The sequence below is a fragment of the Lepidochelys kempii genome, chromosome 23 (assembly GCF_965140285.1).
Source record: "Lepidochelys kempii isolate rLepKem1 chromosome 23, rLepKem1.hap1, whole genome shotgun sequence".
NCBI lineage: Eukaryota > Metazoa > Chordata > Testudines > Cheloniidae > Lepidochelys > Lepidochelys kempii.
The window spans coordinates 3,581,507-3,594,583 of record NC_136402.1 but is presented as its reverse complement, the minus strand read 5'-3'; the positions used below and the strand labels follow the sequence as shown (position 1 = coordinate 3,594,583).

General features: G+C 60.4%; 1 protein-coding gene across 1 annotated transcript; it reads left to right on the top strand.

The window, feature by feature from the left end:
* The first annotated feature begins 2,369 nt into the window (after positions 1 to 2,369).
* Positions 2,370 to 9,955, top strand: GMFG (glia maturation factor gamma). The gene is made up of 7 exons (XM_073321408.2): positions 2,370 to 2,652; positions 4,264 to 4,360; positions 4,807 to 4,856; positions 8,109 to 8,158; positions 8,757 to 8,839; positions 9,223 to 9,296; positions 9,781 to 9,955. Exons 1-7 carry the CDS (start codon positions 2,452 to 2,454, stop codon positions 9,850 to 9,852), a joined length of 627 nt encoding a protein of 208 aa, XP_073177509.1. The 5' UTR covers positions 2,370 to 2,451; the 3' UTR covers positions 9,853 to 9,955.
* The last annotated feature ends 3,122 nt before the right edge of the window (positions 9,956 to 13,077 follow it).

Sequence of the window (13,077 nt, the reverse complement as noted above, 5' to 3'; positions counted from 1 at the left end):
CTGACTGGCTTTCAGTCCTGTCACTCCGAGGTTCCACAACCAATGGCCTGGTGGCATCGCGGTGACGTAACAGACTGGGCTGTGGCGTCTGAGCGTCCGCTTGGGCGGAACGAAGACCGCCCCCGCCCCTTTCTTCTCCTCTCCCCTACCTCCCTCCGCCCCGCCCCTTTCTCCTGCCCCTCCCCCTCTCTCCGCCCCGCCCCATCTCCTGCCCCTCCCCCTCTCTCCGCCCCGCCCCATCTCCTGCCCCTCCCCCTCCTTCCGCCCCTTTCTCCTGCCCCTCCCCCTCCTTCCGCCCCTTTCTCCTGCCCCTCCCCCTCCTTCCGCCCCGCCCCTTTCTCCTGCCCCTCCCCCTCTCTCCGCCCCGCCCCATCTCCTGCCCCTCCCCCTCCCTCCACCCCGCCCCGCCCCGTTCTCCTGCCCTTCCCCCTCCTTCCGCCCTGCCCCATCTCCTGCCCTTCCCCCTCCTTCCGCCCTGCCCCATCTCCTGCCCTCCCCCTCCTTCCGCCCTGCCCCATCTCCTGCCCCTCCCCCTTCTTCCGCCCCACCCCATCTCCTGCCCTCGCCCTCCTTCCATCCCGCCCATTTCTCCTGCCCGTCCCCCTTCTTCCGCCCCACCCCATCTCCTGCCCTCGCCCTCCTTTCGTCCCGCCCCTTTCTCCTGCCCTGCCCACTCTCTCCGCCCCGCCCCGCCCCTTTCTCCTGCCCTTCCCCCTCCTTCTGCCCCGCCCCTTTCTCCTGCCCCTTCCCCCTCCCTCCGCCCACCCCATCGCCTACCCTTCCCTCTCCTTCCACCCCACCTCTTTCTCCTGCCCCTCCCCCTTCTTCCGCCCTGCCCCATCTCCTGCCCTCCCCCTCCTTCTGCCCCGCCCCTTTCTCCTGCCCTTCCCCCCTTCTGCCCTGCCCCTTTCTCCTGCCCCTTCGCCCTCCCTCCGCCCACCCCATCTCCTTCCCTTCCCCCTCTTTCCACCCCGCCTCTTTCTCCTGCCCCTCCCCCTCCTTCCACCCCTCCCCTATCTCCTGCCCCTCCCCCTTTCCTTCCGCCCCTCCCCTTTCCCCCAGCTCCTCCCCCTCCTATCCCCTTACTCCTCCCTTTGCCCTGTGGCACCGTCCTCCCCTCCTCTTTCTTTCTTCCCCTTCCCCAACTCTTCCCTCCCCCCACCCCCACCCCACTCCTTATCCTCCCCTCTCCTGTCTCCCCCTCCTCTCTCCTTTGCCCAACCCAAATCACGAGACTGGCTTCAAAATCACGAGAGTTTTTGAAATCAATCAATCAATCAGTCAAGTCTGGCCTTCCTCTGCCCTGGAGCCTGGTGGGGCGGGGGGTCACATGTCCAAGCTTTTCCCTGTGACCATGAGGCCTAGACACTTACAGCTAGCGTCAGCGAGGAAATCGACCAGCAGGGCTGTACCGGGGGGGTCACTAAATCCCGAGAGCTGTAGCAGTATCAGCCCCACGGATCGGCGTGTGCTTTCGGCCTCCCCCCGCCGGTTAGCTATTGTCTCTTTGGAGGTGGCTCAAGTGCAGCTAAAATCCCTGACAAAATAATTTCTTGTTAACGCAGAGGGAAGGCTGCCTGGAGTCAGCTCGGGCCATCCAGAACACCGAGTTCAGCAAAACTCAAACCTCTCCAGGAAGCGCCGAGCGGCTTTCATTTCAACCGTAAACGTCTAAACCCAGGAATTACAGAGCTAACCTGGTCTCGGTCTGTGTCATGCAGCGCCTGGCACAATGGGGCCCTGGTCTCCGTCTGGATCTGTGCAGTGCCTGGCACAACGGGGCCCTGATCTCCGTCTGGATCTGTGCAGTGCCTGGCACAATGGGGCCCTGGTCTCCGTCTGGATCTGTGCAGCGCCTGGCACAACGGGGCCCTGGTCTCTGTCTGGATCTGTGCAGCGCCTGGCACAATGGGGCCCTGATCTCCGTCTGGATCTGTGCAGCGCCTGGCACAATGGGGCCCTGATCTCCGTCTGGATCTGTGCAGCACCTGGCACAATCCCTGATCGCAGCCAGGGCCTCTAGTCTCTCCCACAACACACCTACAAGATCGAACTGTGTGACTGGGTCCTAGGCTATGCCTGGTGCAATCCCCCTTTCAGTGGCAGGGGTGGCTGTCGGTGGTTGATTGACCACGTTGCCCTGGTGTAAAGGTGCGTGCAAGGCGCAGGGCACAGCGGAAGCCGTGTGACCTGCGTGCATCTCGTGTGAAGCTGGCAGGGAGTGGTGGTGGCAGGGATGGGGGGGGCGGGGCAGGTGGCCGTTGGTTCAGCTCATCCAAAACAGGATGTGGTGGTACACGGGGAGATCTGTGAGCGCCCTGGGGCTGTGCCAGGCCCCCTCTGCCCTTTTACTTCCCAGTCGCCCTTTGCGCTGTCTTCCCCCCGCTCCCCTTGCCACCGTTCCCTTCCCCCTTTGGCCCCTGGAAGGCAAACCCCTTCCTCTTTCCACACATGGCCAAACCTGCCCTGCCCTCCCCCACCCCCACACTTCCCCCTCTTCCCCCCAGCAGATCAGTGCTGTCAGAGTGTCCCCGACCGGAGGAACTGCTCTCTAAGCATCCTGTCACAAGGTCAGCGCCAGCCCAACTTGCAGCGAGGAAAGCCGAGAGTCAGGCCGCCCGGCGCTGGGAGGGCAGAGATCGTGGCAGAATGGTCAGGCCGAGCACTGCGTCACGCCGAGGGGGTCAGGAAGGGAGGCGGGGGGGGGGTGCATTGGAGGCAGGGGGTTCCTTGTGGAGCAGGTGTTGCGTGTCCCCACTCCTCAGCTCCCCTGCAAAGCTTGGATCTGGGATTCGGGGCATGTCCGAATTGAGTCTTTCGCTCCAAGGGGCTGGGGTGGGAAGGCGGGAGGCCACGTGCCCATGGGTGGCAGCTCTGGGCCCCGCACCCTGCAGCAAGAGGGGTTTGCAAGCGCCGAGGTTTCAGCGGCGCCGCGTGGCACCCGCAATGTCTCTGGGGTGGGAGGCGCAGAAAAGGTACCTGTGCCCGGGGATGCCGGGCAGCAGCCTGTGGGTTGGGGAAACTGCCCAGCGGACTCCTCTGGGGGAGGCGGGAGAGCAGGTGCTTAGCAGGGTGCCAGCATTTGATGGCTATCCCGGGCGCCCCCCACGACCCTGGGGTCAAAGGCGGTTGGGAAAAATGGCTGGGTACAGGAGAGTTTCTTCACCTGTCATCTGTGTATCAACCCATCCCCATCCCCACCCTCTATGTGGGTGTGAGGCTGGGTGTGTGACAATGGCTGTGAGTCTGTGTGTGACACTGGCCTTGTGTGTGACAATGGGTGTGAGTCTGTGTGACAATGAGTGTGTGTGAGAGAGATAATGGGGGTGTGTGACAGTGGGTGTGAGTCTCTCTGTGTGTGACAATGGCTGTGTATGTGATACGGGGTGTGTGTGTGTGTGTGACGATGAGTATGTGTGTGACAATGTGTGTGGGTGTGACAATAGATGTGTGTGAAAATGGCTGTGTGTGTGACAATGGGTGTGAGTCTCTGTGTGTGTGACAATGGGTGTATGTGACAATGGGTGTGAGTCTCTCTGTGTGTGACTGTGTGTGTGTATGTGTGACAAGGGCTATATGTGTGACAATGGGTGTGAGTGTCTGTGTGTGTGACAATGGCTGTGTGTGACAATGAGTGTGGGTGTGACAATGGCTGCGTGTGAGAATGGGTGGGCATCTGTGTCTATGTGACAATGGGTGTGTGGGTGTTTGTGAGTCTCTGTGTGTGTGTGACACTGGCTGTGTGTGAGATTGACCATGTGTGTGGAGGGGTGGGGGGTGGGAGGCGTGCGCGTGTGCACTTCTCAGCTGGTGGGTCTCAGCTGAACAGAGGATGAAACATTTTGGGCCCACAACCACAATGGCTGCCCCCTCCCTTCCCCACCACAAGGGGGCAGCGACCTACATGCGCGTGAGCTCTCCCTTCCCTGCGCCCCGGGCATGGCGCGTCCCCTGCAACTGGGCAGGGCTCTGCCAGAGCGGTGTACGCTTCACGGTGGGCAGGAGGAGGCTGTTTCCTCGGCAACAACCCTGGGCTACTCCAGGCCTGGCCTGTCCCAGCAGGGGGCGCTGTGGGGTGCAGGGCAGGAATGCTATGGCTGTGGGGCAGAGCTCCCAGTTTCTGCCAGCAGGGGGTGCTGTGGGGTGCAGGGCAGGAACGCTGGCTGTGGGGGACAGCTCCCCGCCCCTCCAGGTTGGGGCTGGGGGGGGTCCTGCAGGGAGCCAGGCTGCCCCAGCCCCCTCTCACGGCCAGTCTCTCTGCAGTCGGACTCCCTGGTCGTGTGCGATGTGGACCCCGCGCTCAAGGAGAAGCTGAGGAAATTCCGCTTCCGGAAGGAAACCAACAACGCGGCCATCCTCAGTGAGTGTCCCCGGGCCGGCTCCCTCCCCAGGGGCACGATCCCCGGCCCTTCTCCGGCTCCCTGACCCCCAGTGTCGCTCACCTTGGTGGATCTTCCGCTCAGCCTGCGCCCTGGACAGCCGCTGGGGCCAGCTTCTCCCAGCAGGGGGCGCTGTGGGGAGCGGGGCAGAAGCGCTGGCTATGCGGGGAGCCCCCGGCTACTCCAGCTCTGGCCTGTCCCAGCAGGGGGCGCTGTGGGGAGCAGGGCCGGAGCGCTGGCTATGCGGGGAGCCCCCGGCTACTCCAGCTCTGGCCTGTCCCAGCAGGGGGCGCTGTGGGGAGCAGGGCCGGAGCGCTGGCTGGGGATCGTTCAGAGTCCCGGCGGGGAAGGCCGCGCTGCTCAGGTACCTGCTGGCGGAGGTGGCCCCTGTGCAGATCATGACCCTCGCTCCGTCTTCTCTCCCCAGTGAAGATTGACAAGGAGCGGCAGCTGGTGGTGCTGGAGGAGGAATTCCAGGTGGGGACCTTTCACGCCCGTCTTCCAGCTACCTTTGGAAAGCTCAGTTAGGTTAAAGGCCCCGCGGGCAGCAGACCTGTGCCTAGCTCCTCCCAGATGCCGCTGTGCTGCAGAGCTCCCATGGCGCCCGCGGGGCTAGAACCCACCTCCTCTTGTTTCAAAACCCAGCCCCCTTGCCACGGGAGCTAGAGAAGCAAAATTGTAAGCACCATAGGGGAGTATGGGGTGTGGAGGTGGCAGTCTGATTGTCTCCACTAGAGGGCAGCGTTCTCAGGCTCTCACGCACACACAGAGCAGGTGTCAATTGCTCCAGCAGGGGGCAGTGTGCACACGCACACACACACGCACACACACACAGAGCAGGGGTCATCCCCTCCAGCAGGGGGCAGCAGGGACGGACAGACAGATAGACAGACAGACAGACAGAGCAGGGGTCATGCCCTCCAGCAGGGGGCGGCAGGGACGGACAGACAGACAGACAGACAGAGCAGGGGTCATGCCCTCCAGCAGGGGGCAGCAGGGACAGACAGACAGACAGACAGACACACAGAGGCAGGGGTCATCCCCTCCAGCAGGGGGCGGCAGGGACGGACAGACAGACAGACAGACACACACACACACACAGAGGCAGGGGTCATGCCCTCCAGCAGGGGGCAGCAGGGCCGGACAGACAGACAGACAGACAGAGCAGGGGTCATCCCCTCCAGCAGGGGGTGGCAGGGCCGGACAGACAGACAGACAGAGCAGGGGTCATGCCCTCCAGCAGGGGGCGGCAGGGACGGACAGACAGACAGAACAGGGGTCATGCCCTCAAGCAGGGGGCAGCAGGGACGGACAGACAGACAGACAGACACACACACACACACACACACAGAGGCAGGGGTCATCCCCTCCAGCAGGGGGCGGCAGGGACGGACAGACAGACAGACAGACACACACACACACTAAACACACACACAGAGGCAGGGGTCATGCCCTCCAGCAGGGGGCGGCAGGGACGGACAGACAGACAGACAGACACACACACACACACACACACACACACACACAGAGGCAGGGGTCATGCCCTCCAGCAGGGGGCAGCAGGGCCGGACAGACAGACAGACAGACAGAGCAGGGGTCATCCCCTCCAGCAGGGGGCGGCAGGGCTGGACAGACAGACAGACAGACAGAGCAGGGGTCATCCCCTCCAGCAGGGGGCAGCAGGGACGGACAGACAGACAGACAGACAGAGCAGGGGTCATGCCCTCCAGCAGGGGGCGGCAGGGACGGACAGACAGACAGACAGACAGAGCAGGGGTCATGCCCTCCAGCAGGGGGCGGCAGGGCCGGACAGACACACACTCACACATACACCCAGGTCCCCATCCCTCCAGCAGGGACACACGCAGAGCAGGTGCCCATTGCTCCAGCAGGGGGCAGCAGACACACGGGCTCATCTCCTCCAGCAGGGACAAGGACAGAGGACCCGCTCACAGACCCGCAGAGCAGGTGCCCATTGCTCCAGCAGGGGGCAGCGTGTGCACACACACACACACACACACACACACACACACACTTTCACTCTCCCTGCATCTTGCCCTCTAAGGTCGAGTGCCCTGCCCTTGTGGCGGGGGGGGGGGCACGTGGCCCCGAAAGGAACCCTGCTCTCTTTCCAAACAGTGGTTTGCGTTCTGAGTTCCCTGCCGGGCTGCATGCGACGCCCCGGCAGCGCGTCGAGAACCCACGCGGGCCGGAGGAGTAGAAATTGAATTTACCCTCGAATGAAAGAGCCCCGGGGAGGTGCCACGGCGCGCACCAGTCGGTTTCATACTTAGTTCGATCCGAGCCTGCGGTTGTTACAACCTGAATGAAGCTGCCACAGTTTCCGGCTCGCTGCACTGGAACAAGGGATTCCTGCAGCGCTGAGGTCAAACGCACCGTGGAGACTACGAAGCCTGAGTTAGATCCCGCCCCGAGAACTAGGACTGACCCCGAACCAACTGCATGGGCCCCGTTATCTAGGTGCTGTATGTAAGAAACGCATAGAAAGTCCAGTCCCCAAAGCGCTCACTGTCTCTGATGAGAGGAGAATGAAGGTCACTTTACACCGGTGAGGGCAATATCTTTAGCCTCACAGAAAGGGAAACTGAGGCACAGAGCAGGGCCATGACTCGCAAAAGCCTGGTGTCCTGCATCCCAGCACCCTGCCCATTAGACCATACTGCCTCTTGCCACCAGTTTCTCCCATTGGTTTCAGATCAGGTTCACTGTCTATATGACCCATTCTTCTCCCCTTGGCTGGCTGGTCTATATAAAAGGAAGCAACTTACTATTGCTATCAGTTAGTGGAGTAAATTCTTTATTTAGAGATTCCAAGGCCAGAAGGAACCGTGGTGACCATCTAGTCTGACCCCCTGGATAACACAGGCCAAAGAACTTCCCCCGAATAATTCCTAGAGCAGAGCTTTAAGAAAAACATCCCGTCTGGATTTAAAGATGGTCTGTGATGGAGAATCCACCCCGACCTTGGATTCCCTTCCCTGTTAAACCGTTAAATCCATGGCTCCGTTTCCCTCAAGATTTCCCTCAATGGCTCTGATGCACCTTTCAGCCGTGAACTCAGCTGTTGATCCAGGCATGTTGATCTTGGCGTGTCTCGGGGGGAGCAGCAGCACCCCAGAGTCTGTCTCCAGACGGCAAAATGCCACAAAAGCAGTTCCTCTGCGCACCCGCGTTGCCCCTCGCCTCTGGGTCTGTGCCCTGGCAGCGGCAGGAATCTCCCGGCTCCCTGTTGTCCTGTGTAAGGAGTGGCCCTTCCTGCCCTTCCGCTGGGCCACCCCTCCTACCGCCGCCCAGCTGGGGAGAGAACCCAGAAGTTCTGATTCCCAGCCCCCCGCCCGCTCTAACCGCTAGCCCCCACTCTCCTCGCAGAGCTGAGTGGGGAACCCAGGAGTCTTGATTCCCATCCCCCGCTGCTGTGACCTGCTAGACTCCCCTCCCTTCCCAGATCTGGGGAAAGAACCCAGGAGTTCTGGCTCCCCGGACTTGCTTTGTTCTAACCACTTTGCCAGGCAGGGACCGGAGCCAGAACTCCTGGGTTCCACATCTGGCTCCGCCACTGACTTGCTGGGCAACCTAGGTCAAGTCCCTGCCCTGTTCGGTGCCTCAGTTTCCCCATCTGTACAATGTGGGTGACAGGGAGCCTCCTTGTCCTCTTCCTCGCTCTGCCATCCCCCTTAGTTGATGCAGCCTTTGGCGTCTCTCCCACAGGACATCTCTCCGGAGGAGCTGAAGAGCGAGCTGCCAGAGCGCCAGCCCCGATATCCTTCTGCCGTGGGGCGGGGAGGGGGCATCCGAGCCAGCTGGCGGGGCACGGGCCTCGCACATGGTGGCAGGATGCCAGGAGTATGCATGAGGGATGTGTGTGTGGGGGGGTCCCCTGGGATCATCCTCGCCCCCGGGAGAGGAGGGGTGCTTGGGCTGTGGGCAGGGGAAAATGTCCCTTGTCCCCAGCTTGGAGCAGATTTGAGATCAGAGGGGGCTGCAGGGAGCAGCCAGGGGATCAGAGCAGCAGGGGGCAGCGCAGAGAGGGAGAGGAAAATGAGCCCCTCTTGTGGGGGGGTGTACCCCACAGCCCCCCTGCTTGTGGCTCTGCAGTGTGGTGGGAGGCTGGGCAGGTGCCCCAGAGCTTCAGGCTTTGGGCCAACCCGCCCCGGGCCCTGCAGGGCTGGGGTCCTGGGAGATCCCAATGTGTCTGACAGCTGGCAGGGCTTACATGGGTGTGGGCAGCCCGGAGCAGGTATCAGGGCGGGGGCAGGACCAGCCAGGAGGGTGAAGAGATGGAGAAGGATAGAGACAGGAGCATTTCAGGGTGGCCCAGCTCAGCCGAGAAGCAGCTGCCTCCTTGACTGGGGCTACCTTTGTGGTGTACAGTTATAAATACGTCCATGATGACGGGCGCATCTCCTACCCGCTCTGCTTCATCTTCTCCAGCCCCGTCGGTGAGAACCAGGGGGAGTGGGGTCTAGTGGTTAGAGCAGGGGGCTGGGAGCCAGGACTCCTAGGTTCTCTCCCTAGCTCTGGGAGGGGAGTGGGGTCTAGTGGTTAGAGCGGGGTGGGGATGGGAGCCAGGACGCCTGGGTTCTATCCCAGCTCTGGGAGGGGAGGGGGATCTAGTGGTTAGGGTTGGGATAGGGCTGGGAGCCAGGACTCCTGGGTTCTATCCCAGCTCTGAAAGGGGAGTGGGGTCTAGTGGTTAGAGCAGGGGGGCTGGGAGTCAGGACTCCTGGGTTCAATCCCAGTGCTGGGAGGGGAGGGAGGTCTCGTGGTTAGAGCTGGGCACCAGGACTCCTGGGTTCTATCTCTGTCTCTCCCCATGGGGCAGGGTGCAAGCCGGAGCAGCAGATGATGTATGCTGGGAGCAAGAACAGGCTGGTGCAGGCAGCTGAGCTCACCAAGGTACCAGGGCAGTGATGCCCTTTCGGGCTCTTCCCATGGGCAGCACCGGCACCCCATAGCCCCCTCACCCAAGCTGCCGGCCACATACCCATGCTGGGGCTGGGTGGGCTACCCAACCCCTCCCCTCTGGCCCATGTTGGAAGGGGCTGTCGCTTTCCCCTCCCCTGCCCCCTGCTCTGCCTTGTCCCAGGGCCGGGGGGCTGCCCTAGGGCATGGGGGTCTTATCGCTTCCTCGCCCCCGGGGCCTCCCACCCATCTGACGGGGACCTGCCCTCATACCTGGGACCTAGCCAGGACCATCCCTGGATTGCCCCATAGATGGGATCTCCCAGCCCCTATAGCTGGGATCGGTACCCCCCCCCCCAAAGCTGGGATTTACTGCTCCCCCATTCAGCATCCACACCCCTGGATCGAGGCTCCGCTCTGGAGGACCCCGCTTTAATGCCCACCCCAGCTCCATCCACCTCTCCCCCCGCCCCCCCAGGTGTTCGAGATCCGGACCACAGAGGACCTGACCGAGGAGTGGCTGCGGGAACGGCTGGCCTTCTTCCGCTAGGGGGTGGGGGTGGGGCACAGATCCCCTCCCGACTCCACCGGGCCCGGGACACCCCCCTCCCCCAGCGACTGGCTGGGAAGCAAATAAACCACTTGGGACCCAACCTGGGTGTCTGGTCCATGTCTGAGGTCTGTCCCTGCTTGAGGGGGGGTAACCCTGGCCCCTCCAGTGTTGCCTGGGTCTGCCCCTCCCCCCATCACTGCCTGGGTCTGTCCCTGCTGGGGGGCTAATGCTGCTACCCCTCACCTGCTCTCAGTTCTGAACTCCCCCCTCCCATGGCCTGGGCCTAGCAGAGATGCCCCCCTCCCTATGCGGAGCTGTAGGATGAGCCCTCGGGGCCCACCCCACTCATCCCCTCCTGCCTCCCGCCCTTGCCAGGCCCTAGTCTCTATTTCATGTTGGCTGAGATGGGAAATCGGAGGTGAGTGTGAACCCCCAATTCTCGCCCCTGGAGAGGGTCCCTCCAGGGCTGGGCTGGGCTGGGTGGGTGGGGGAGCTCACCCGGCCTGTACTCCGGGGGATACCCCCATTCTCCAGCCTGGCGCTGCATTCCAAGGGAGAGCGCCCCCTACTGAGCCCCCCCAGCTACTCACAGGGCAGCCCCCCCAGCCTGCGGGAGCCGCGTCCTGCTGTCTCTCCACAGCCAGGAGCTGGGGATTTGCAGTTCTGGGCGGAGGGGTTTCAGGGGGCAGCGGTGATTGGGGGGCGGGGAGGAGATTGGCTAGTAGAGTGCTTGTCTCTGAGAGCAGGGTCTCTCTCTCTCTCTCTCACACACACACACATACAGCAGGGCCCATCCCCTCCAGCAGGGAGCAGCAGGGTCACACACACACCACACACACACACAGCAGGACCCTTCCCCCCAGCAGGGGGCTGCAGGGTCTAACACACACACACACACACACACAGAGCAGGGCTCATCCCCTCCAGCAGGGGTAGCAGGGACACACTCACACACACACACAGAGAACTGGCTGATCGGTCTCAAAATGTAACCGTAAACGGGGAATCGTCACTGAGCGGGTCTGTTTCCAGTGTGGGCTGTCAAGCCTGATTCCCCACTCTGGCACTCTGAGTGCAGAAGGTGGGGGGCCGCAAGGATTCTAAAAATTAATGCCGGCCACTCCAGGCTTGTATTAAGCTCCCAAGGTTAGGGCTTCTCTCTGACCTTGGATGGGTAGATGCTGCCACCACCCAAATGCAAAAAAACCCCTTTGAACCCAGGAAGGCGCACTTGGGAATTCCTCCCTGTGGGGTGCCCTGAAACCCTTTCATAGAATCATAGAATATCAGGGTTGGAAGTGACCTCAGGAGGTCATCTAGTCCAACCCCCTGCTCAAAGCAGGACCAATCCCCAGTTTTTGCCCCAGTTCCCTAAATGGCCCCCTCAAGGATTGAACTCACAACCCTGGGTTTAGCAGGCCAATGCTCAAACCACTGAGCTATCCCTCCCCCCCCCTTTCATCCCCGCTCTGGGGAAGAGCTGAGAAAGAAAACAAAGGAAACCAGCTGTTGCCACCAGCTAATTAAACAACATGTGCACAAACCTCTTAGGACACAAAAACGCAATCCTGTTCTTAAAAAAAGGTACATTTTATTAAAAAAACAAAAAGGAAGAAAATACGTCTGGAACATAGGCTATTGCTAGTTTTAAAAAAGAGCAAATTTAATAATTCAGCATCAAGAATGGTTTTCTTGAGGTCCAGCTTAAAGGTTACAAGCAACCTGGGGTTAGCATAGAGAAGTTCACAAGCCATAAAGAAATAAAAGAGATAAACCTAATCGCGTCTTCCTAGACATTCCCTGATCTGCTTACATATCTGGGGTTTCAGGTAAGTAGGTTCGAGGTATGATCTGATGATTTTTCATACTTGGTTTAAAGCTTCTTACTGCATTGCAGCTCTGTGTCTCCTCTCTCCGGAGAACAACACACAGACAAAGGGAAAGTTTTTTCCCAATTTTAAAAAGTTCTAGCCTTCCCATTGGCTCTTTTGGTGAGGTGCCCACTCCCTTCCTTTTACCTATGGGCTTTTTTTAACCTTTATGGGTAAAGCAAGTAGAGAACAGCTACTAACAGGGATTTTGGCTGGCTGGGGCTCCATAAAAGGGAGCTATCCCCCCCTTCATTTATCACAGGGGCCCTGCGCTATTTTACCTTTTTATCCACGTAGAAACTGTAACATTGTCACTGATGAAGTTGGCAGATGACGCAAAGATCTAAGGGGGAGTAAATACAAGGTAACACGTCACTGATTCAGCGCGATCCGGATTGCCTGGGAAACTGGGCACAAGCACCCGGTATGTGTTTGAGGACGGCTTGGGCTCAATAGAGACATCTAGGCACAAAGAATGAGCTAGATGGACAGGCTGGGGGACTCTCTCCTGGGAAGCCATGACTTTGAAAAAGATTTGGGGGCCGGAGTAGATAATCAGCGGAACAGGAGCCCCCAGTGCGACGCTGGGACTGAAAGGGCCAATGCGATCCTGGGCTGTATAAACAGGGGAATCTCGCGTAGGAGCAGAGAAATTCTTTCCCCTCTGTGTTTGGCCCTGGTGCGACCGCTGCTGGGATCCTGTGTCCGGTTCTGGTGCCCACCATTCAAGGAGGATGTGGATAAATTGGAGAGAGGTCAGAGAAGAGCCACGAGAAGGATCAGAGGGTTAGAAAACCTGCCTGGTAGTGACCAACTCCAGGAGCTACTTTACCAAAGAGAAGGTGACGGGGTGACTTGATCCCAGGCTACAAGCACCTTGGGATGTTTTTTGACCGGCAATATAAATCCAGAGTAAGGGCCCGATTCTGCTCTCAGTTGCACCAGAGTAACTCTCTTGAAGTCAATGGGGCCAGATCCCCAGCTGGTGTCAATTGGCCTTCGCTCCATTGGCATGAGTCTGGCCTCACGCAGTTACTCCGGATTTACACCAGCAACAGAATTTGTCCTGCATTGGACAATGGGGGGGTCTGCACTGCTGCCTTTTGGCCCTTGGGGAAGGGGGTGGGGGCATCAGTACATGCCCCCCCCCAACAACAATGCCCCGTGTAACCCAGAAACTTCCGTGGTGTTCCCCCTTGCAACAGAACAATGGCTCAGCTGGTTACCATGGCAACCAGCCGAAGTCCGGCCTAGTTACGAGCCACGCCACATCCATCAGTTGCCAGCACCCCCCCAGCCTCCCTAGGGTCCCCTGGCCCGGTGCTCAGTGCCAAGGGCTGTTGGCCCAGGC